Consider the following 24,694-nt stretch of genomic DNA (forward strand, 5'->3'; position numbering starts at 1 on the left):
TTTTTGTCCTTTCTTACTCCCTTGACACTTGTTAGAACCCACTTCTCCTGGATGTCTTCTCTCTAGGTTTTGGTGACACTGCTCTTTCTAATTTGCCTATCTTTCTGATCTAATCCACGTTCTTCTTTGCTGGATCCTTAATACCATGTCTGCTAACCATGGGAATTCCCCGAAGATCTGCTATTGTCCCCATTTTCTTCTCCATGGATACCATCTTTGTTGGTGATCTCATAAAGCTGTATGGGTTCAGTTAATCATTTCTACATGGATAATTCTCAGATACCTTGCCATAACTTCTCTTCTGAGCTCCAGTTTTAAATCACTAATTGCTCCTTGGATATCTCAAACTGTCTGAACATGTCTGAAGCAAAACTCATTATCTTTCTTCCCCAAACCTTTCTCTTTTACAAATTTCCCTATTACATATCAAGGGCACCATCACCCAATCACTCAGACCCACAGCCTCGGTGTCATTTTCTGCTCCTCATTTCTATTCATCCCACGTATCCATTCTGTTGCCATGTCTTACTGATTTTGCCTTCACAACATCTTTGGTATCCATCCCCTTCTCTCTGCTTGTCCACCCACCACCCTGGTACAGGTCTTTATGACCCCATGCCTGGACTATTACAGTAGATTTCTGATTGGTCTTCCTGCCTTTCTAGTCTTTCCCCATTCTAATCCATCCTCCACTCAGGATTTTCCTGAAGTACAGTTTGGAGACAATGTCACTCCACTCCCACCATCAAGTCCAGTCCAGTGGCTGTATATTATTACCGGGGTCAAATATAAAATCCTCTGTTTTGCTTTTCAAGCCTTTCACCACCTGGCCCTTTCCTACCTTTTCTAGTCTTGCATTTTATTGCCCTTGATGTACTGTATGATCCCGCAGCACTGCCCCTCTTGCTGCTGTTCTCTGAACATCACTCCAGCCCCTGACCCCAAGCCTTTTCACTGACCATCTCTTATTCCTGGGATGCTTCACCCTCCTGGCTTCCTTCAAGACTCAAATTCTTCTTTCAGACAAAAGATCTTTCCCAGACTCCCCTATCTGCTAGTGCCTTCCTTCTGAACCATCTTCCATTTACACAGCATACGTTATATGTACAGATTTGTTGGCATAGTATATCTTCCATTGGAATAATGAGCTCCTTGAGCACAGGGACCATGTTTTTCCCTTTGTTTGTGCCTGGCACAGTGCTTCTTAACTGACAAATTTCCTCAGGATCCCCAGACTTCAGACTCAGTAATGACTTGAGTATAGATGCTTAGGACAGCTGTTATTCTAGTAGCCAGGTGAACTCTGCCTGCCTCATCATCTCAGGCTTTTATTCATTTCCCTGACCCGTGGGGATTTTTTTCTTCTTGGGACTGAACAAAAATACCTGAAGGTCTTGGATGGCTAGAGTGCTAAGCAATGGATGAGAGATGTGTTATAATAGCTTATCTTACTTTGAATAGCTTCTTCCCCCCAACAATGACTTGTTGAGAAACATTAGGCAAGTTGTTTTTTCTCTGAATGTCTCATTTACTAGCCATTTAAATAGGCTACTTAATGACAGTGACCTATCCTTGCAGGTAATTATAAGCCATAGCACATAGAAAGATTTTGATAGTACTTCACAGAAAAGGGACTTTACCTCCTTTTAATTCCTTCCTTCCTTTGACTTCCTTCTTAATATTGGGTATTTCTTTTGAGGAGCAGGGGCTACTCAAGGGCCCAGTCTCAGTGCTCTATTTTCTGACCTGGATCACTTCGATCAACCCGATGACTCCTGATTTTGAGGGCTCACTGTAGTGATGATGCTGGACTTAGTACAAACACATTTTAGCCCACTGCAGATCAGAGCTACTGAGTTTAAGAGATCTTCAAAGCTTCAGCTTACCCAGCAGGGGAGGGATTAAAAGCATGTACCACCTCATCCAGCAACTTGCCATATATTAAGGGAAATGTGTTTTAATATCAGGGCGGACACCAACTCAAGACACTGTTTGCCCTAGAACTCTTGTCATTTAGTGTTGTCTTTCATTTATATATTATAATCATTGGTTTACAATAGGGGTATATTTGGGGGTTTTTTTGGTTCTGCCTTTTGTTCTCTATCATTTCACACATCTCATATTTCTTTGAATCCTTCATCCTTCCTTACAAGTGCAGTAATATTCCATTCCATTCTTGTACTCCAATTTGTTCTTCTGTTTTCCACTGTCATTGGGTCCTACTATATCTCCAGTTTTTTTGCTATCACAAAAAGTGCCTCAGCAAAAATTTTTATTATATGTTATAGCTTTCTTTCCATACAACCTCTTGGGATATATGACCAGTAGCTAGTATTGCTGGGTCAAATGTATAAACAATTTAGTGACTTACATAATTATCCATATTATTTTCCTTAATGATTTGACCAGTTCAACAACTCACCTAACACCTAGTGTTTCTCTCTTCCCAAATGCCATCTAACAGCGACTGCTTCCGTATTCATCATTTTGTCTTTAGCACTTTGTTTTTGGTTTTGTTTTTTAGTGAGGCAATTAGGGTTAAAGTGACTTTGCCCTGGTCATCACACCTAGTAAGTGTTAAGTGTCTGAGGCCAGATTTGAACTCTGGTCCTCCTGACTCCAGGGCTGGTGCTCTATCCACTGTGCCACCTAGTGCCCTGTCTTTAGCACTTTTGAAATAGGTTGTAGTGCTTTCTACTATGTGACCTTAGATAAGTTACTTATCTGGGTCCTATTTACTCTCTGTTAGAATGAGGATGTTTAACTATATGACCTCTGAGGTCCCTTCCAGCTCTAAAAAATCTATGATCCTATGAAACCTGAATATTTGAATGGCATCTGTGTGAATTCATCTTTTCCAGCTGTCACCTGTGACTGAAAAGCAGAGTTGGGGGACTGATAAAAGAAGATTTATAAATTATGCCACTAGGTGGCACCCAGAAGTTAAGAGATAGGAAAATGTTAGGCCCCCCCCCCTTCCCCAAAGGAAAAGTTCTATAGTAGATTGAACACTGTGAGCTCATTCACAGATATGGGAGATTTGAGAAGGCATGTAGAAAAGATTATGGAGTCATGATGTGCCACCATGGTCTTCGACTGACCTCTTTAGACTCTGTTACTGCTTCTTTACCCCTTTTGTCCCTTCGCCTCTCTTCAACCTCTGTTCCATATTAACTCACTATTTTTTACCTGCTGACTAAATCCATCATTGCCCTTTGTGTTTTACTTAGATTTCTGTCCCTGGATCTTCAAGACTCCCTCATGGTCAACTTGCTTTTTTATTTTGAGAGGTTTGCTATGTGTGCAATATCAGATTTAATTATTTTTGAGGCCATTCCTGTTTTTTAATAGCACCTAGACTGTAGCTGCTTTGTTCTTTGTTAATGCGTCAGGTATTGTTTAAGTCCGAGGTTTGCCATCAGTGAAAACTGGTCACTTCCAGGCTGACTTGAAACAGTTTGGGGAATAGGTTGGCCAAGTGAGCCATGCTAGGGCACAGTAGCCAAGGGATCATACTGTCTTTAGGCCAGCTGTTCAACAAAATATTCAGTTAGAAAAACAGCCCTAGAGATTGTAGTAGGGAAAACCTTGAGTGCAAAGTTCCTACATTTAAGGATCTTTGAAGAGGCATGGAGAGGAGAATAGTAAGTATCCCATGCTGCCTACTTACTGCTCTTGAATTACTATCCTATCCTCCTAATCTTCCAGTCAAATAAAAATTGGCAAAAGATATGAATTGGGAGTTGAATATGTATATATGTTGACCCTATCTTAGCTTCATTTCAGGGCCTAACTTAATCTCCAGCCCTGCTACCAAAGTTAAACCTGGGGTCTGAGATGTATATGAGCCTTCTTAAGATGTCCCCCAACTACAGTTACTGATTTCATTCCTACACTTTTTTCAAGCCTAGCTCAAAACCTATTTCCTTCCCCAATTGAGAAATGGTCAAAGTATATGAACAGGCAGTTTTCTGATGAAGAAACCAAAGCTATCTATTCACATATGAAAAAATGCTCTAAATCTCTAATGATTAGAGAGATGCAAATTAAAACAACTCTGAGGTACCACCTGACACCTATCAGATTGGCTAAAATGACAAAAAAGGAAAATAATAAATGTTGGAGAAGCTGTGGAAAAATTGGAACACTAATGCATTGTTGGTGGAGCTGTGAACTGATCCAACCATTCTGGAGAGCAATTTGGAATTATGCCCAAAGGGCTATAAAGCTGTGCATACCCTTTGACCCAGCTATACCACTTTTGGGTCTTTTTCCCAAAGAGATTCATGGAAAGGGGAGAGGGACCCACATGTACAAAAGTATTTATAGCTGCTCTTTATGTGGTGGCAAGGAATTGTAAGTGAGGGATGCTCATCAATTGGAGAATGGCTGGATAAGTTGTGGTATGTGAATGTAATGGAATACTATTGTGGTGTAAGAAACGATGAGCAGGAGGAGTTCAGAGAAACCTGGAGGGTCTTGCGTGGGCTGATGATGAGTGAGATGAGCAGAACCAGAAGAACATTGTATGTAGTATCATCAACACTGTGTGTTGATCTACTGTGATGGATTCTTCTCACCAGTGCAACGATACAGAAGAGTTCCAGGGAACTCATGATAGAAGAGGATCTCCAAATGGGGGGGGGGGGAGAAGAACTATGGAGTATAGATGCTGAATGAAACCATACTATTTCTTTTGTTTTGGTGCTGTTGTTTTTTCTATTTTGAAGTTTTTCGTCATTGCTCTAATTTTTCTCTTATAACATGACTAATGCAGAAATATGTTTAATGTTATTATGTGTGTATATATATTTATATATATGTATAAAGCCTATCTCAGATTACCTGCTGTCTAGGGGAGGGGGTGAGGGAGGGGAAGGAGGGGAGAAAAATCTGAAATTGGGAAAGCCTTGTATAAACAAAAGTTGAGAACTATCTTACATGTAACAGGAAAAAAATAAAATACTTATTAAAAAAACCAAACCTATTTTCTCCCATGAATTAATCTTACTCCTTGATTCTTTTTCTCTTCTGATAACACTATAGAAATTTAGTCAGTGCACATAAACATCTTATTAGCTTATATATTACCTTGTATTGTTTTCTGGTTATATGTGTGTGCTCCAGCACCAGATTGTAAATTCTTCAAGCATAGGACCTGAATCATCTCTATTTACATTTTTCATCAATTATCTCTATAGCATTGAGCACAGTAGGCCATAAGTGCTTAATGAGTGAATCAACTGGAACAAAAGCCAGGGTCTTTGGTGCCATTATTGTTTCAGCCTCCAGAATAATGATGCTTAGTACTAGGCATTGGTGTGCCTTTCTCCTGTTTTTTTTGTGTGTACTTTGTAAGTTGTATTATAATACCAGCCAACAGTATAGCACTCCAAATTGACAAAGAGTTTTGTCAGCTACATTGTCATTTTTATCCTCACAGCAAATGTGTGAAGTTAGATAAACCATCTTAGAGATGAAGAAGGTTTAAAGGGTTGCTTTGACTAGCCCAGCATCACAGAGCCAGGGAGATCTGAGGTGTCCTTAAAACCAAGTCTTCCTGATTTCAAGTTCATACTCTTTCCAGTAACCCTAATGTGTACAAGATGATAAGAAACAGGAAGGGAACTTGGATCGCATCCACCCCCACTGTTTGATAGGCAGGGAGGACCAGGGCCCAGAGAGAGGAAGTAACTTGGCTCAAAGGAACACAGGTAGTCAGGTCCCCGGGGGACCTTTAGTTCACTGCTGTGTCCAGCAGTGACTTTCTTAGGCATAGTCTAACTTCTCTGACATCACCATTAGAAGCTGTCTGGGAGGCAGCTAGGTGGCACAGTGGATAGAGTACCAGCTCTGGATTCAGGAGGACCTGAGTTCAAATGTGGCCTCAGACACTTGACACTTACTAGCTGTGTGACCCTGGGCAAGTCACTTAATCCCCATTGCCCTGCAAAAAACAAAAACAAAAAAAACTAGAAGCTATCTGCAGTGTTGAGGTGTGGCTTACTTTCACTTTCTCTTCAGTGCTGTTGCATTTGTTTTAGTGATTCTTCGAGTGTTGGACTTGTCATCAAGAAGACTTTAGTTCAAATCCTCCCTCAGAGAGTTAAGTGTGTGACCCTTGGACAAGTCATTCAACTTCATTCAGCTTCAGTTGCCTCATCTGTCAAATGGAGATAATAATAGCACCTCCCTCATGGGGTTGTTGTGAGGATCAAATGAGAGACCATTTGTATTGTACTGTGCTTTGCACACTTAAAGTGTTAAATACTAATAATTATTATTACTACCTGAAATAAAGTAATTCCTGCCTATTTTGCAGGTAATTCTCAGTGGAAGCTGTTTCTTAGAGGAGTGGTTTACTTTTCTTGCAATTTGTTCTCAAGAGTTTCCTTCTGGAAAGACTCATGAACTGATATATAGTGAAGTGAGCAGAACTGGGAGGAGGACATTGTGCACAGTGACAGCAGTATTGTTCAATGAGCGATTGTGAATGACTTAACTACTCTCAGCAATACAATGATCCAAGACAATCCCAAGGGACTAAAGATGAAGCATACTATCCAATCCAGTAGAAAGAACTGAGAAAAAGCAGTTGTGGATTGTATATATATATATAACCTATATCAGATTGGTTGCTGTCTTGTGGAAGGGGGAGGAAACAGGGAGGGAGAAAAATTTGAAACTCTAAATCTTTTTTAAAAAATAAAAGTATTTTATTACTTTCCAGTTACATGTAGAGATAGTTTTCAACATTTGTTTTTATAAGATTTCCAATTTCAAATTTTTCTCCCTCCCTCCCCCCCTCCCCAAGACAGCAGGTAATCCGATATAGGTTATATATGTATAATAACATTAAACATATTTCTGCATTAGTCATGTTATAAGAGAAGAATCAGAGCAAAAAGGAAAAACCTCAAAAAAGAAAAACAACAGCACCAAAAACAAAAGAAATAGTATGGTTCATTCAGCATCCATATTCCACAGTTATTTTTTTTTTTTTCTGGATTTGGAGAGCTTTTTCCATCATGAGTCCTTTGGAACTTTCTTGTACTGTTGTATTGGTGAGAAGAATCTAGTCTATCACAGTTGATCAACACATAATGTTGATGATACTGAGTACAATGTTCTCCTGGTTCTGCTCATCTCACTCATCATCAGTTCATGCAAGTTCTTCCAGGTTTCTCTGAACTCCTCCTGCTCATTGTTTCTTACACCACAATAGAATTCTATTACATTCATATACCACAACTTGTGCAGTCATTCCCCAATTGATGGGCAGCCCCTCAATTTCTAATTCCTTGCCACTACAAAAAGAGCAGCTATGAATATTTTTGTACATGTGGGTCCTTTTCCCTTTTTTATGATCTCTTTGGGGAAAAAGACCCAAAAGTGGTATTGCTGGGTCAAAGGGTATGCACAGCTTTATAGCCCTTTGGGCATAATTCCAAATTGCTCTCCAGAATGGCTGGATCAGTTCACAGCTCCACCAACAATGCATTAGTGTGGAAGTCTAAATCTTATGAAAATGAATGTTGAAAGCTACCCTTACATGTAACTGGAAAAAATAAAATAAATGTTTGTTGCTTTGGGGGGAAAAAAAAGAGTTTTCCTTCTGAAGCTGCAGAAGGATTTATAGCAGAAGAGACCCCCCCATTAAGGAGAATAAACATTGAGAAGCTTATTCATTTCTATCTCTTCCTCATTCCCCAGAGTCTGAATGGTGTGTGGCTGAACAAAGAACGCCTGGAACCTTTAAAGGCCTATCCTATCCAGGAGGGAGACCGAATCCAGCTTGGAGTTCCACTAGAAAATAAGGAGAATGCAGAATATGAATATGAAGTAGCAGAAGAAGACTGGGAAAAGATCCACTTGTGTCTTGCCCTGAGGAATGATAAGCCAGTAGTTAGGTGCTCAAGAACCAAAAGGAAATGTAGTTTAGAGGAATTGGATAGCCCTGGAGCAGAGGGCTCTTCAGATTCCAGAACCAAAGTAAATAAAGTGTCCCATGACTGTGAGCAGTCAGGGAAGTCCTGTGGAAGAGGTGAAATGGCCAAAAAGTCCCCTAAAAATGTAGACCAAAAGTTGGTGTCTCCTGGACCAAGTGGGGAAAGAGCAGCAGCAGAGGATGACCTTGGGACTGTTTCAGAAAAAGCAGCAGTGCTGTGGAGCAAGGAGCACAAAAGCCCAAGCCTGTCCCAGTCTCAGTGCAGCTTGGACATACTGAAGAAGACGATGGCCAAGATCCTCAAGCTCAAGGTGAAGGTTCAGGAGAAGCAGGTGGCTGTTCTGAGCGTGAAGCAGCAGAGCCACAAGAGAGTCCAGAAGGAGATTGTGAAGATGGAGGAGGAGCTCCAGGAGCTCCAGGATCAGTTGTTTACAGAGCAAGTCCAGCAGCAGCAGAGAGTGGAGCAGCTCGAGAAAAATTTCCAGGAGAAGGAGCAGCACTTAGAGGTACAGAATGTGAGGAAATAAGAAGTGATGGTTTATTAGAGGTATAACTTTCATGCCTGTCCCTTCCAGGCACTCCGCATCCTGGGTTGATTCATATCACTAGAGATAAAAGTTGAACACTACATACAGGAGGTGGAAGCCGGGACAGAGCACCACCCCCCTGCTCCCCCTGGGAATCTTTGGTTGGGCATTAAAGGGAGTTATTGTGTAAGGCAAAAGTCAGGGTCAGGACCAGAATCAGGATTCCAGGTTAAGTGGGTGGCAGACATAGTCCAGGAACCCAGAGGCAACTAGGTAGTGCAGAGGATAGAGCAATGGGCCTAAAATCAGAAAGATCTGAATTCAAATCCTGCCACAAACACTACCCTTTGGCGAGTCACTTAACTTGTGTGTCTTAGTTTCCCCAGCTGTGAAATGGGGATAATAGCAGCCCTTACCGTGAAGGGTGGTGTTTGTAAAGTGCTTAGCACTGTGCCTGGCACATAGTAAGTACTATTTAATGCTTATTCTCTTCTCCCTCCCTGTCTCTCCCCCCCCCCCCCCAATCTAGTATCAGAACCAGTAGAGAGGAAACCAAACTAGAATTGGCATCCAAGGCAAACATCATAGTTGAAACAAGGGAGAATCAAGGAAAAGGGAACCAGTGTAGGCCAAGATGTTGGGATGCCACAGTAAATTGCCTGCCAGACCAGTTGTGTTTTTCTGGCTCTGTCTTTAAAATGCTTAATGACTTTTGTTTTTTACATCATAGTCATTTTTCCACTTGGCAGCACTGACTACTCCCTGTAACAAAGAAAGAAACCAATCAGTAAATTGACTAAAACCTAAAGCATATGTGATATTCTTCCCATATTTCTTACAGTGCAGTAACATTACATTTATATGCCACAGTTTGTGCACCATTGCTCAGTGATTGGGCACATAATCTGATCCTAGTGTTCTGCTATTGCAAAAAAATCAATACTCTGGAATAAGTGGAACTTTCCCTTTGTCTTTGTCCTCTTTACGGTAAACATAAATAGTAGTAGAGTGAACAATTTAACGACTTTTTTTTTTTTTTTTTTGCTGTGAAGTGAAGGTTAAGAAGTGACTTGCCCAGGGTCACACAGCTAGCAAGTGTCAAGTGTCTGAGGTAGAACTTGAATTAAGGTCCTCCTGAATCCAGGGCCAGTGCTTTAGCCACTACGCCACCCAGCTGCCTGACTTTTTTTTTCTAATTCCAAATTGTTTTCCAGAAGAGTTGGACAATTCACAACTCCTCCAAAAGTGCATTACAGTAATTATCTTTCTACAGCCCTTCCAGCAATGACCATTTCCATTTTTATCACTTTTTCTAATTTGGTGGGTGAGAAGTAAAACCCCAGTTGGGTGGGTGGGTTTTTTTTATAATAAAAATATTTAAAGTTTTGCATTCCAAATTCTATTCCTTCCCTCCCTCCCTTCCCTGAGGCAATAAGCAATCAGATATAGGTTATATATGTACCATTATTTAAAACATTAGCATAGTAGTAATTTTCTTCAAGAAAAATCAAGTGAAAGAAAAAAAATGAAAGAAAGAAGGTGAAAAATAGCATGCTTCAGTCTATGTTCTATCAATATCAGTTCTTTGGAGGTCAATAATATGCTTCTTCATTAGTCCTTTGGGATTATCTTGGATCATCAAACAATATTGCTGACACTGTACATAACGTTCTCCTGGTTTTGCTCACTTCACTATATATTGGTTCATATAAATCCTTCCAGGCCTTTCTGAAGTCATACTGCTTGTTTATAATCTTATAGCACAATAATATTCCATCACCATCATATACCACCGCTTGTTTAGACATTCCCCAATTGATGGGCATTCTTTTCATTTCCAATTCTTAGCCACCACAAAAAGAGCTGCTATAAATATTTTTGTACAAATGAGCCCTTTTCCCCCCCTTTTGGATGTCTTTGGGATATAAACCTAGCAGTGGTATTGCAGGATCAAAGGATATGCAGAGTTTTATCATTCTTTGGGCATAGTTCCAAATTGCTCTTCAGAAAGGTTGGATCACAGCTCCACCAACAATGGGTTAATGTCTCAGTTTTCCCACATCCCCATCAACATCCAACATTTCCCTTTTTGTTATATTAGCTACCTCAGAGTTGTTTTTAATATGCATTTTTTATAGAAATGATTTGGAGTGGGGCAGCTAAGGTGGCACAGTAGATAGAACATCAGCCCTGAGTTCAGGGGCAGCTAGGTGGCACAGTGGATAGAGCATCGGCCCTGGATTCAGGAGGACTTGAGTTCAAATAGGGCCTCAGACATTTAACACTTACTAGCTGTGTGACCCTGGGCAAGTCACTTAACCCCAATTGCCCTGCAAAAAAACCAACAACGACAAAAAAAGAGTACCTGAGTTCAAATCTGGCCTCAGATACTTATTTTCTGTGTGACACCGGGGCAAGTTACTTAACCCTAATCTCTCCCCCCCCCCCCAAAAAAAAAGGAAAGAAAAAAGAAGTTATTTGGAGTATGTGCCATTGGTTGTTGATAGCATTCATATTTTTACAAAAAGCTCAATGTTTACATTTTTAACTTAATTTAGGTTTATAGATTATCTTGCCCTTGTTAGAACAAACCCTCCAAACTAAATTCTCTGTGATATACTTTGATAATAATTTAGCTGTAGAGGACAAAGTTAGGATTTTGCTGGATTTTATGGTCTTTCCCTTCCCCATCTTGCTAGCCACAGAGGGATCCAGTCCTCCTCATCTTAGATATTTGGTATGCACTTGGTGTGCTTAAAAGACATGGAAGTTTAGTTGTGTCATGGCTGTGGTCCAGGTAAAACTGTATCTATAGCTCTATCCCTGAACACCTAGTTAAGTCAAGTCGGCAGGACTTTTTTAGGCATCAGCTATGTGCCAGGCACCATGCTAAACTCTGGGGATACAAAAAAAAAAAAGGCAAAAATATTTCCTCTTCTCAAGGACCTTACAGTTTAATGGAGAAGACAGAATGCAAACAAGTATATCCAAACAGCATATATAAATGATGAATTGGGGGCAGTCTCGAATGGAAGGCACTGGCATTAAAGGGAGTTCCAAAAGGCTTCTATAGAAGGTGGGATTGCAGCTGAGATTGAAAGGAAGCCAGGAGACCAGGGTGAGAGGAGAGAATTCCAGGCATGGAGGACAGCTTTGGGAAAGGTACAAAGTTGGGAGCTGGAGGGTCATTTTCCAGGAACAGCCAGGAGGCCGTTGTGACTGGATTGCAGGGTATGTGGCAGGGAGTAAGGTATAATAGGACTGGAAAGGTTAGAAGGGGCAGGTTTCTGGCTTCAAAAGCCAGACCAAGAATTTGATAGATAATCGTTGGGGTAATAGGGAGGTGGAGCTTAGGGAATGGAGCATGTTGGGAGAGAGGTGAGTGTAATGGCACACAAGCACTTTGATAACTAAGTGGAGAAAGAACTGGAGTGGGGAGAGACTTCAGGCAGGAAGACCAACCCGGAAACTATTGCATTAGTAAAGGCATGAAGTGATAAGGACTTCCACCAGGATAGTGGTGTCTGTCAAGGGAGAGAAGGGGATTCATATCAGAGAAAAATCTATAAAGTTAGTTAGAATCAACAGGGCTTGGCAGTTGATTGATTAGATATGGGAAGTGAGAGGAGAAGAGGAAGACCTAGGTTGTGAACCTGGGTGAAAGCGTGAATGGTGATGTCCCCCAGTAGTGATAGGTAAGTGAGGAAGAAGGGAGAGTTTGGGGAGGCCAAAGAGGTAATGAGTTCATTTTTGGACCTGTTGAGTTTAAGATGTCTTTGAAACATTCAGGTCAAGTTATCCAAGTTAGAGATGTAGGATAAAGGTCAGAAGAGAGGTTAGGGCTAGAAAAGTATATCTGGGAATCATCAGCATGAAGATGATAATTAAATCTATGGAAATAAATTTGATCATGATCACCAAGTGAAATAGCAGAGGGAAAAGACTAGAAGGCCCAGGATCGTCTTGGAGGACACCAATGGCTAGTGGGTATGACCCGGGTGAAGATCCAGCAAAAGAAACTGAGAGGAGTCGGCACACAGATAGGAGAGGAACCCGGAGAGCACAGTGTCACCAAAACCTAGAGAGAAAGAGGGTGATTAGCATTGTCAAAGGTGGCAGAAAGGGCAAAGAGATGAAGAAATGGGAGGTGAGAAGAAGCAGTGTCATCAGAAAGAAATAATTCGAAAAGGTCTCATGGGACAAGAAAAGAGACCATTTAAACCTAGAAAGAAGAGATTTATTAAGAATATCAAGAGAAAAATTGACAATGTCAGAGGCTGCAGAGAGGTCAAGAAAGATGATTGTTAATTTGGGATAAAAACAGTTTTAGCTGAATGATGAAGTCAGAAGCCAGACTAGAGAATGAAGAGAATGAGAAGTGGAAGCACCAACGATAGATGATTTTCTCAAGAAGGAGAGATATTGGTTGATAGCTAACCAGGTGGCCAGATCAAGTGAGGACTTTTTGAGGAGTCATGTTTGTAGGCAATAGGGAAGTATCCAGTAGACAGGGAGAGATTGAAGATTAGTGAAAAAATGGGGATTGATAGAGGAGAAATCTGCTGGAGAAGGTAGAATAGAATGAGATTAAAGGCGCTGGGTGGCACAGTGGATAAAGCACTGGCCCTGGATTCAGGAGGACCTGAGTTCAAATCCGGTCTCAGACACTTGACACTTGCTAGCTGTGTGACCCTGGGCAAGTCGCTTAACCCTCATTGCCCTGCCCGCCCCCCCCGCCCCCCAAAAAAAGGTGCATATAGAAGGGTTAACCCTGGAAAGGAGAAAGATCACCTCTTCATATGAAACAGAGATACAAAAAAGATAGTGACAGAGAAAGCATCTGAGTGATTCAAAAGAGGAGGAGGAAAGAAGAGAGCGCTCTCAGCAACAGATCATCTCAATTTTTTCAGTGAAATATGAAGCTAAATTCTTAGCTGGGAGGGTGGAGAGAGAGGGGACCATGGAGGCTGAAGGAGGGACGAAAAGGTTTTTTAAAGCCACTGCAGTGAATGGACTAGGGAATCCTTCAGACAGTTGTAGAAGCATTGCTTTGCCATAGTGAGGCCCTCTTATGAGACTATGGAACATATATTTATAGTGAGCCCCAGTCTGTATGGTTTCATGATTTTCTTTGACTTCATTGAGCAGCTTGTGAGTAGGAACAAAGAGAGTGGATGTTGGAAGTAATTCAAGGCTGAGGCTTGGCAAGGAAAGTTTAGCCAGAGGATAAGGTATTTAGGATTTAGGAGGATGAGGTAGAGTTGAATTGGCTCAAGGGAGTCAAGATGGAGAATGGAGAAAAATGTAGCAAGTCCAGGGGTGATGGCGGAGAAAGAACTGGGTCGTGGAATGATGAGAGGTTACAGTGAGGTTGAAGAACAGGGTTAGGGGTTCTCTGGAAAGGTGGATGACAGCAGATTGTGATCAGATAAAGAAATTTCAGAGTTCATGGGAGTAGGACTTTTGTGTAGCAGAAGTGGGTTGGAGGACTCATGGGAAATGAGTAAGTTAGGATGTTTGAGGAAATATCCATGTGCATGTTGAAGTCCAGGGGAAGGCAGGGGAAATGATGAGAGAAAGATAACTGAGTCAGACACTTAACTTTGAGGAAGGAAAGCAAGTGTCCTTGAAGGTGAATAGATAGCCTCCAGAATCTTGATGGGGCGATAAATATAGATTGAACAAACCTTGAAGGAGTAGGTTACTAAATATTGGTAGTTGAAAGAGAATCTGGGGGCAGCTAGGTGGCGCAGTGGATAGAGCACCAGCCCTGGAGTCAGGAATACCTGAGTTCAAATCCGGCCTCAGACACTTGGCCTCAGACACTTAACACTTACTAGCTGTGTGACCCTGGGCAAGTCACTTAACCCCCATTGCCTCACTAAAAATTTTTTAAAAAGAAAGAGAATCTGGAAATGACGGTGGGGAACCAGGAGTATTCCAGTTCTGTTATCATGACCGGTGAATCAGGGGGTATGAGTGAAGGTGCAACTGGAAATGGAAAAGATGGGTTCTTCTTAAACTAGATGCTCAGACATGAGGTTGGATAAGTCGATTCTATGGGCCACAGACCAGAATGCTTCAGAGCATCAAGTTCTTAAGGGTGGGAATCATATACTCAAATTTCCTGCCTAGTTGCTTAATTAATATCAGACTGGTCAAGAGTTAAGTAAAATTAAGAGATAGGATCCAAAGGTTCTGCAAAGACTAGATTTCACCTCTGAATCAAATGACTCAGAACAAGATAATTTAAAATGTCATCTGTTTATTAATTCTTTGATGTAAAAGCTCATAACTTGAGCCTAATTTTCCTTAATTCTAAGGTATTTTAAGTTCTGTCCTCTTCATGCCCTTGGGATAAGTGATTTTGGGAAGGGGAACAAATCGAGTACACTGCGTTTGGGCTGATTGCCTGTATGTAAATCTTTTCTGCCTTTAGCCTCGTACAGTTCTGGAAATTAACAGGATATTTTCCTCTGGGTTTCTAGGAGGGCAGCTTTCACCTGTTTAAATGACCATTTACAATAAAACAAGTGTTTTGTATTTTGTTTTTGAATGGGGGAGAAAGGCCTCAGGGAGAGAAAATAAATGCTTATTAATTGGAAAAAAAATTTTTTTAAGTCTAATGTAGCTAGCAGTAAAAACTACCCCTGGACTACTCAGCAATGCAACAGAGTGGAAAAAAAAATAACTGGGTTGAAGAATTCCACTGCCCATTTGCCAAGTAAATGAAGAGGGTCATTTGTATAGAAGTTGCGGGAGTGAAGCATCTTTATAAAGCTGCATTACCTTCTGTGCACTTATAGGTCTTATTTTCCCTCCCTGAGAGAGAGAGCAGGTTAATATTCTGAAAAGGTTATTAACCTTTGTAAGAGGTTGGAAACTGAATTTTAATCCTTTCTCCCCCATGTATTTCAGTGATATTTATTAAGCTCTTATTGTGTGCTTGTGCTAGGTCATCAGGGGATATAGTGAAGCTTAATATTGGTCCTTACCTTCAGAGAAATTATGATCTTGTTGAGGAAATGAGACTTAGCACACATGAAAAAACCAACGAACAGTTTTAGGGTGACAGAAAGGATAATGAACAGGATATGTATACTGGGTTGGAGAGGAATGGCCTCCCCAGATCCCAACCCTACGTGAGAGTGGTGAGTGTGGTACAGTGGAAAGAAGACTGAATTTAAAGTCAAAAGATCTCAGTTCAGTTCTCAGTTTCACTACTTATTACTGGTATAACCATACTCCTCATCTGTAAAAGTAAGAGGTTAGACTGAGTTACTGTGCTCCTGTGAGATCTCCTGTCTTAAGAGGAGGAAGGCTGAGACATTTCAGTCAGATATCTAATGTTTCTGAAATGCTCTGGTTATTGTAGTTCATTGAGTTTCAAGCTGGCAGAGACCTTTAAGATCAGCCAGTCCAATTCATTTGACTAATGAGGAAACTGATGAGTTTCTCTGAGAAATTGAGAGTTAATGTGGGGGTGTTAAATGACTTATCCAAAGTCACACAGCTAGCAACCAGCAGAAGTAGAAGTTAGTCCCAAGTCCTTTGATTCCCAATCTATGGATCTTTCTTCCACAAAAGCTCTTTCAACAGTCCTGGGGAGTTAGGTAATACAGATATTATTATCCACATTTCAGAGGTGAGGAAACTGAGGCTTAGGAAGGTCAAATGCTCTTTTACATCAAGGAACTATTACCTTGTGAAAGATGATTGGAACAATTCATTGTATTTCCAGAGTAGCTTGGGAATGAATTAAAGGTGAAAATCTCATTATAGGCACTATAAAGTCAGGCAACTTTGCTTAAATCCCCTTGTAGGAAACAGCTTGAGAGAAAACAGGAGTTGTTCCCACCTGCTCCCTACCCCCCTGCTGCTCCCAGATGTTCGTGCCATCCACCCTGCTCTGCATGTTGCTGGGTTTTATTCCTCCTTTCACTTCCCCTCAAGGAAACCTTCCATTTGTTTTTGGCTTTGCAGGGTTTGGAGAAACAGCATGGGGAAAAGGACCTGAAGGAGCAGCTGGCACAGGCCCTGCAGGAGGTAACTTATCTCTCGCCACTGGGCTGAGATTGTTCCATCAGCTGTAGAGCAGGGGGTGCAGCCAAGCCTTGCATGACTGATGGCTGCTTCTCCCACTTATCCTCCACCTCCACTGCACCTCCAGTCTGTCAAATGGAGCAGATGGCAGCTGCTCACACCATCAGTTCTGAGATGTGGAGCCCCACAGACATGCCAGGCCTCGGCATGAAAGCCTGCAACTTCATTTGAGCAGTCCTTCCTCTAGTGAAATGGACTAAGAGCCTCTAGGGAATTGTGAGGCTCATGGGTTGGGGCAGGCCCTGCAATTAGAAAGGTAAGGGGGGGGGAAATGTCAGCTGTGCCTGAGCCCTCGGGCCCATTGCTACCCATGCTGATCTCATCTATTCAGAGCTGTAGCCAGCCAAAGATGGGACCACAGCGATTAGCAGAAAATGGCCATTAAACATTTCAGGCCAATTTGAGAATGTGCAATTTAACAATCAGTAAAGCAGATCAATTTACTGAAAGGACCAGAAGCTACAGGTTCACAGGGTTGAAATCCTGATAAAGGTTGCTTGTAATCTAGTTCATTTATCTTAACTATTCACACCGTTTTCCACCCTGGTTCTTTTTTGCAAGTTTTATTGAATCTTTGAAAACTTGCTTCATCCTTCCTTTATTCATCCTGAATACAAGTCATATGTAAGTTTATTTTATGGTCAGGGCATAGGGTAATAAGAAAATGGATTCAGGCCTCATTAACAAAGATGAGCATTAGGAAAAGAATTTGTTCTGAGAGCAGAGCTCCCAAAGGGTTTAACTCTATGGTTTTCTCTCTTAGACTGTGCCCCAGTCTTCTTAGAGAAGCAGTATCACATAATCAGCACCAGAGGGCACCCGGGACTCTCCAAGTAGAATACAAAAATGCCATTAGGGAAAACATGTTGAAGAAATCAGTGCTGGCTTAAGTTTTCTTTTCAAGAGAAGATTTATTCATCTTCAGAAGTTATTTATTTATTTACATATTCCCTACTGTAGATTTCTCTGGCCTGATCACATTTGCTGAAAATCATATTGAGGTGTTGAGGTTGATTGGGGGTGGGGGTGGAGTGGGGTGGGACGGGAGAGTCAAGTTCTGCTGTTTGAAGTTGCTGTAGGAATATCTGATCTCCCTTCATATCTTTTCACTCCCTCTTGAGAAATACACAATTCCCTTTATTACTTTATCTTAGAACATAGAACAACTGCTGTGTGCTATGATACTTGGCTCATGAAGGCTTCTTAACTTTTAATCTGACAAATTCCAGCCACTTCCCAGGAACCAGTGTTGAGAAGCAGCCTAAATTATTTACCATTCTTGAGTCTAGACTTAAAGAGATCATCATCATTTAAATTTATTTAGCTCTTTTAAAGGCGGGGGAGGATCTTTGTAGTGCTTTTGTAACTATAATCTGACTATATTTTTAGATTGGGCCTGTGAAATGTGTCAGGCAGGTATTGTCCCATTTTACAAATAAGGAAACAGGTTTATACAAAGGTAGAGTGACAATCAAGACAAAAGCCCAGGCCTTCGGCTTCTTGCCTAGCGTTCTTCACTGAATGGTTTATATTTTGCCTCCTAGATTACTGTGATATAAATTGTGTTGAATTGATGAATTACTTTTTTATTAATTGTTTAAATTGGATTTACAACTCTAGATTCATGCCTCATGTGAGCCATGTCACCACCCCCCCACACCCCCACACCCCCGTGTATAGTAGGGTAACTTTGAGAAATGAAATGGAAGCTCCCTTTTGCTACACCTTTCTTTACTTCTAGCAGATACTAGTGGTGTTCAGCTTGCTGATAGCCCATGATTTGAGGGAGCAGCCAGGACAGCATTGGCTAAAGGAGTTTATTTGGGATGATTTCTGGTTCAACCAAAATGCTTACTTGGACTTTCTGGATCCTCAGTTCCCTTTAATGTTTCCTAAAAGCCAAACACTTGCTATCTGGCTTCCTAGTGATATTGATGATGTAGAGGGAAGAATTACATAGTCCCTTAGCAAGAATTCTCTCAACAAGAGAATCATTGTTTTCCTGTTTGAAGACCTCCTACAGTGGGGTGGGGTGGCAGTGGTGCCCACCATCTCGAAAGGCACATTGAGATATTTGTAAATGCCAGGAAGTTTTTCTTTACACCAAGCCAAAGCCTACCCTTTTTGCAGCTTGTATCTCCGAATTCTGCATTGGACTCAAGATAGAAAAGGTGTGCTGGCTTTGGCTTTCGCCTCTTACTAACTGTGACCCAGACCAAGTGACTGACATAACGTTGTTAAATCTCAGTTTCCTTATGTATAAAATAGGGATAAAAACACCTGCCTGGCTGATCATACAGAAGTGCTTTGAAGATTAAATCAGCATCCAGAATGCTTTTGAAATGGGGAAACAGTATACAAATAGAAGATGAAGTGATTGATTCTGTACTGTGGTTATGGGATCTCTGGTCATTCTCTTTTGTCCCTTGTTCCTCTTCAAAAAAATATGGGGCGAGATTCATCAGAATCCAAGAAAGGAAGGATTTTAATAAAATTGTGTTTTCGGTGAACTGTAGTACAAAGAATTCAGTGTTGGGATGGAAAGCTGCTTGTGTGTGAGTATTTTAGAGAAAGGGGATTGGTAAAGGCTGTGTTAAATATGTATCTGGATGTATTTCTGCAGCATCACATTCTAATGGAAGAGTTAACTCGGAGCAAGAAGGACTTTGAAGCAATCATTCAAGCCAAGAATAAAGAGCTGGAACAGACCAAGGTACTCAAAGGAAATTGTGATTTCAATATCAGTAAATTAGCATTTCTTAAGTGTGTACTATGGCCAGACACTATGCTAAATACTGGGGATACAAAGAAATGCAAAAGACAGTTCCTGTCCTCAAAAGAACTCACAATCTAATGAAGGAGACAACACGTGAACAATTACGTACAAAAAAAGATTATATGCAGGATAAATAGGAAATAATCAACTGAGGAAAGGCACTAGAATTAAAAGGAATGGAGGGATCTATTCCGGTAGAAGGTGGGATTCTTGTGATTTGAGGGAAGCCGGTAGGTGATAAGGGGAGAATATTGAAGGCATGGGGAACAGCCAGAGTCAGGAAATAGAGTGTATCGTTTGAGGAATGGCAAGGAGGGCAGTGTCATTCAGTCAAAAAGTATATAATGGGGTATAAGGTGTAAGAAAATTGGAAAGGTAGGAGAATTGAGGTAATAATGAAGGGCTTTAAATGCCAAATAGAGGATTGATAGGGAGCCACTGGAGGGAGGTGTGTATGTGTGTTTGGGGGGGCAAGGGGTGACAGTCAGACCTCTGCTTTAGGAAAATCGTTTTGGGCGAAGCCAAGATGGCAGAGAGAAGCCAGGAAGTTGCCTGAGCTCTCCCGAATTTCCCTCAAAAACAACATTAAATCAAGCCTCTAAACAGATTCTGGAACTGCAGAAACCTACAAAAAGAGAGAGATACAGTCGTCCAACTTGAGATAATTTAGAAGACTTCAGGAAAGGTCTGTCTCACTTGGGCGAAAGGGGAGGGCAGCACAGTTCAGCACAGTGTGGAGTGTGGTGGGGGGCAAGGTCTGAGCAAGTCAGCAGGTGGCTCCTGGCTATAGCACAAATCAGTAGCTGAGGTCCCTTGGTCCTGGCTCAGCAGGCTGGTGGCACAGCCCTGGCTCAGAGGGCAAACTGCTAACTAGAGAACCACCCACAGGACAGGCGAGATTTGGCCAAGCCATCCTAGTGTAGGGAGCAAGCCCAGGGTGGTGAGGAATCCAAAAACCACAGAGGCCTCAGAGCAGAAAGCCAGTGACCAGGCCCCTATCCCCTAGCACAAGAATCTTGCAACAGTGGCCCCTGTGCCCCAGGAGCAGACCTCAACTTTATAAGTTTAAAAATAGGGCACAATATGAGTAAGAAACAGAAAAAGACCCTTACCATTGACAGCTTCTATGGTGACAGGAAAGACCAAAACACAAATTCAGATGAGGACATCACTGTCAAAATGCCTACATGTGAATCCTCAAGGGAAAAGATTAATTGTTCTCAAGACCAAAAAGCCTTCTTGGAAGATCTCAAAAGGGCTTTTAAAAATAAAATGAGAGAGATAGAAGAAAAAAGTGGGAAAAGAAATAAGAGAAATGAGAGTTACACAAGAAAATTATGAAAAAAGAGTCAACAGCTTGGAAAAGGAAGCACAAAAATTGCCTGGAAAATCATTTTGGTGGCTGATTGGAACATGGACTGGAATGAAGAGAGAGTGGAGGCAGACAGACTCACCAGCAGTCTGCTGTAATAGTTCAGGTGTTAGGAAATGGGACTTGCTGGGTGGGGACCTGCACTAGGGTGGTGATGGTATCATAGGAAAAAAGATATCATATTCAAGAAATGATGCAGAGGTGAAATCAACAGGCTTTAGATATGGGAGGGTGAGAGATCATGAGAAGTAGAAAATGATGCCTAGGTTTTGACCCGGGTGAATGGGAAGATGGTGGTATCCTTGACAGAAATAGGGAATTTTAGAAGGAGTAGGAGTTTGGGGGTAGGGTAGAGTTTAGGGGGAAAGGTAATGAATTCACTTTTTACATATTGATTTTAAGCTGTATAAGACATCCAGTTTGAGGTGTCCAGTTAGAGATGTGAGACTGGAGGTCAGCAGGGAGGTTAGGGCTGATAAGTAGAATAGTAGAGAGGGAAAAGAGTAGAGGGCCTAGAACCCTGTGGGACAGCCATGGTTAATGGATATGACCTTGATGAAGATTCAAAAAAGGAAATAGAAAGGAATGGTCAGATAGAGAAAAGAACTAGGAGACAGGGATGTCCTGAAAACCTACACAGAAGAGAATATCAAGGGCAAGAGAGTGATTGACAATGTAAAAGATTTCAGAGCTGTCAGAGAAGAATGAAGAGATTGAGAAAAGGCCATTGGGACAATTATGAGATCACTGGTGATTTTGGAGAAAGTAGTTTTGGTGAAATGATGAAGTTGGAAGCCAGACTGTAGGGAATTAACAGTGAGAAGAGAGGAAGTGATGTTTGGATTTTAGCAGCATCCCAGCACTTTGCAATGGAACAGTTATTAGAGCAAATATGCTGGCTCCTCCTCAGAGAGGGTGAAATGTCAGTCGTGTGGGTCCCAGGGACATCCTGAGCATGAGAGAACATTGATTTTTTTTATTTTTCCACCAAGAGGCAAACTGCCAGAGTGTTGGTGCTTAGAGTCCATTCAGTACTTTTGTCTCTAGTAGTTAGTTATTCAGCTACTTCAGCAAGATTAATTCTGGATAGATGGTATGGAGAGTCCCATAGAGATGCCAGTTGAAATCAAGGGAGCTCAGGTCACTAAGAGGGATGGGTAGAGAGAAGAGGAGGCCCAGGATAGAGCTGTAAGCAACATTTCCACTTAATGGGTGGGATATGGATGAAAATCCAAAGGAAATGAATGAGTTGTTGTAGAGAGAAGAACCGATTTAGAATAGCATACCTAATCCCATAGAAGAGGGAAGATCCAGGAAATGGTCAACAGTTGTAAAGAGTTCAATTTAGGTACAGTTAAGAATGAGAAAAGACCATTGGACTTAACAGTGAAGAGATCATTGGAAATCATGAAGAGAACAGTTTCACTGGAGTGGTGGTGGTATCAGTAGCCAGATTACAAAGGATTAAGAAGTGAAGGGGCAGCTAGGTGGCACAGTGGCTAAAGCACCCGCCCTGGATTCAGGAAGACCTGAGTTCAAATCCGGCCTCAGACACTTGACATTTACTAGCTATGTAACTCTGGGCAAGTCGTTTAACCTTCATTGCCCTGCCCCGCCCCCCAAAAGAAGTGAATGAGAAATAAGGAAATTGAGGCTGTGAGTATATATAGGCTCCCCCCACCCCCCTTTAAATTTGGCTGTGGAGAGGAGAAGAGAGGGGAGTGGTTTGAGAAATGGCAGGTCTAAGTTTTTGTTTTACTTTTTTTCTTAAGAACTAGACACAAAAAAAAAGAAGAAGAAAAATTTAAAAAAAAAACAACTAGATTGACATCAAGAAACATGAACATTCTGATATTCAAAGAACAGAAAAAGTGGGATTGTATATGAAGTTGGGTGTTTCTGTTATGTCCAATTTGCTTCCTTCCTTTCTTCCTCCCTCCCACTATCAACTCCACTGCCCCTTGTCTTGCCCCAGATAGAAGTCATCTTCTGGGGCAGCTAGATGGCTCAGTGGATAGAGCACCGGCCCTGGATTCAGGAGTACCTGAGTTCAAATCCGGCCTCAGACGCTTGACACGTACTAGCTGTGTGACCCTGGGCAAGTCACTTAACCCCAATTGCCTCACACCCCCGGCCCCCCCCCCAAAAAAAAGTCATCTTCTTCGAGTGAACATTTTCTTAAGTTGGGGGTGGGGAGCAGGACTGGTTATGTAAGGAGCCAGTGGATTGGGAGGGATTGAAGATGAAAGAAAGAGGATAGCATAGGCTCCCAGTGGATACAGGAAGGGATGGGATGAAGAGCAAAACTAGAGTGGTTGGTCTAGGCCAGTAGTCAGCAACATTTCTGCAGTATTTTAGGCTTCATTGGCCCAAGAGGCAAAATTGAGACTATTACATATATAAACACACTTCCACAGACTTTTTATTGACAAAATTCAAAATACAATAATTGAGTACAATTTTTTGAAATTAAGATCTACTAATGAGAAGAATAGAATTCTTTTTTGGAGATAACATTACTTAATTGGGGTTCAAAATTAGTGTTTCCTATGATCATCTGTTAATGCTTATTTGTAATGAGGTTTTACATATTTCATCTTTGAAAATGTCTTTTCACATAGATAGGTACTGCCAAATACTGATAACAAACCAGGAGCATATTATTATTATTATTATTATTATTTTATTTTATTTTATTTATTTATTTTTTTGCAGGGCAATGAATGTTAAGTGACTTGCCCAGGGTCACACAGCTAGTAAGTGTTAAGTGTCTGAAGCTGGATTTGAATTCAGGTCCTCCTGACTCCAGGGCCGGTGCTTTATCCACTGCGCCACCTAGCTGCCTGCAGGAGCATATTATTTTAATTGAGCATTTTATTGCTTGAAAGACATTTATAGAATTTTATTAGATTCTTCTCTTGGTTTTTGCCTTTTAGCATGTCATGCATTGTAGATTAATGACTTCCAATTAAAGATTAGGTGGAAACTCCTCAACTTCACAGTTAAATGGGTTTTGAAATATGGAAATGTCTTTTGCATTCGTATCAGGTTCAGAAATGGACAACCAGAATCGTAGTTTGAGCTCAGAAAATAAATCCACTGTAAATCTGTGTGGAAAGGTAGATCTCAATTCTTTTAACTTTTGACAGCATGGGAAGTATATAAAGAGCTTGACATTACTTATGATTCAGACAACATAACTTGTTGTTAAATTGGATTTATTGCAATATATTTCACATATAAACATTGTTTTGCCTTGTAATTTTAGGTTGAATTCACTAGGAAAAATCATCATCTGCAACAAAAGCCGTTTAATGTTCAGTAATAGTGGTTCGATGTTCAATTTCCAAAGCCATTTAGTGTTCAGTTATAGTGGTTGAGGGGGGTTCTTCTCATTCAGAAAAATGTAATTTCAGTCCTGGGTTCAGAAAATCATAATAAAACTTTTCCCCTCTTATTAATATGATGGATATTCCTTGGGAATAAAATATAAATAAGAAAAAACAAAAACGAAAAAAAAGGGGCGGCTAGGTGGCGCAGTGGATAAAGTACCGGCCCTGGATTCAGGAGTACCTGAGTTCAAATCCGGCCTCAGACACTTAACACTAGCTGTGTGACCCTGGGCAAGTCACTTAACCCCAATTGCCTCACTTAAAAAAACAAAAACAAAAACAAAATATAAATAAGAATGTCATAGTATGGTGATACGCATGGCAGTTGAAATACTGTCAAGTTATAACTATGTAATTGTGACAAATCACATTTTGAAGTAGCAAGAGCACCACATATGGGTTCTCTTATAACTTCTCAACCCTACCATTTTAGTGTGAAAACAGCCATAGACAATATGTAATTCATTTGAATGAGTGTGGCTACGTGCCAATAAAACTTTATTAATGGATACTGAAATTTGAATGTTCACATGTCATGAAATATTCTTTTTTTTTTTTCCCCAGCCTCAGTTTCCT

The 24,694-nt window shown here is 41.1% G+C and overlaps 1 protein-coding gene across 2 annotated transcripts in view; it reads left to right on the top strand.

Moving 5' to 3' along the window:
• RNF8 (ring finger protein 8) overlaps positions 1 to 24,694 on the top strand; it is a 91,405-nt gene that overhangs the window by 36,942 nt on the left and 29,769 nt on the right. For both annotated transcript variants that reach the window (XM_043963715.1, XM_043963714.1), the window contains 3 exons: positions 7,714 to 8,454; positions 16,459 to 16,521; positions 19,202 to 19,291. In XM_043963715.1, the coding sequence (XP_043819650.1) occupies positions 7,714 to 8,454; positions 16,459 to 16,521; positions 19,202 to 19,291 (894 nt within the window). The remainder of the gene's footprint in view (positions 1 to 7,713; positions 8,455 to 16,458; positions 16,522 to 19,201; positions 19,292 to 24,694) is intronic.

Source organism: Dromiciops gliroides, chromosome 4 (assembly GCF_019393635.1).
Source record: "Dromiciops gliroides isolate mDroGli1 chromosome 4, mDroGli1.pri, whole genome shotgun sequence".
Lineage (NCBI taxonomy): Eukaryota > Metazoa > Chordata > Mammalia > Microbiotheria > Microbiotheriidae > Dromiciops > Dromiciops gliroides.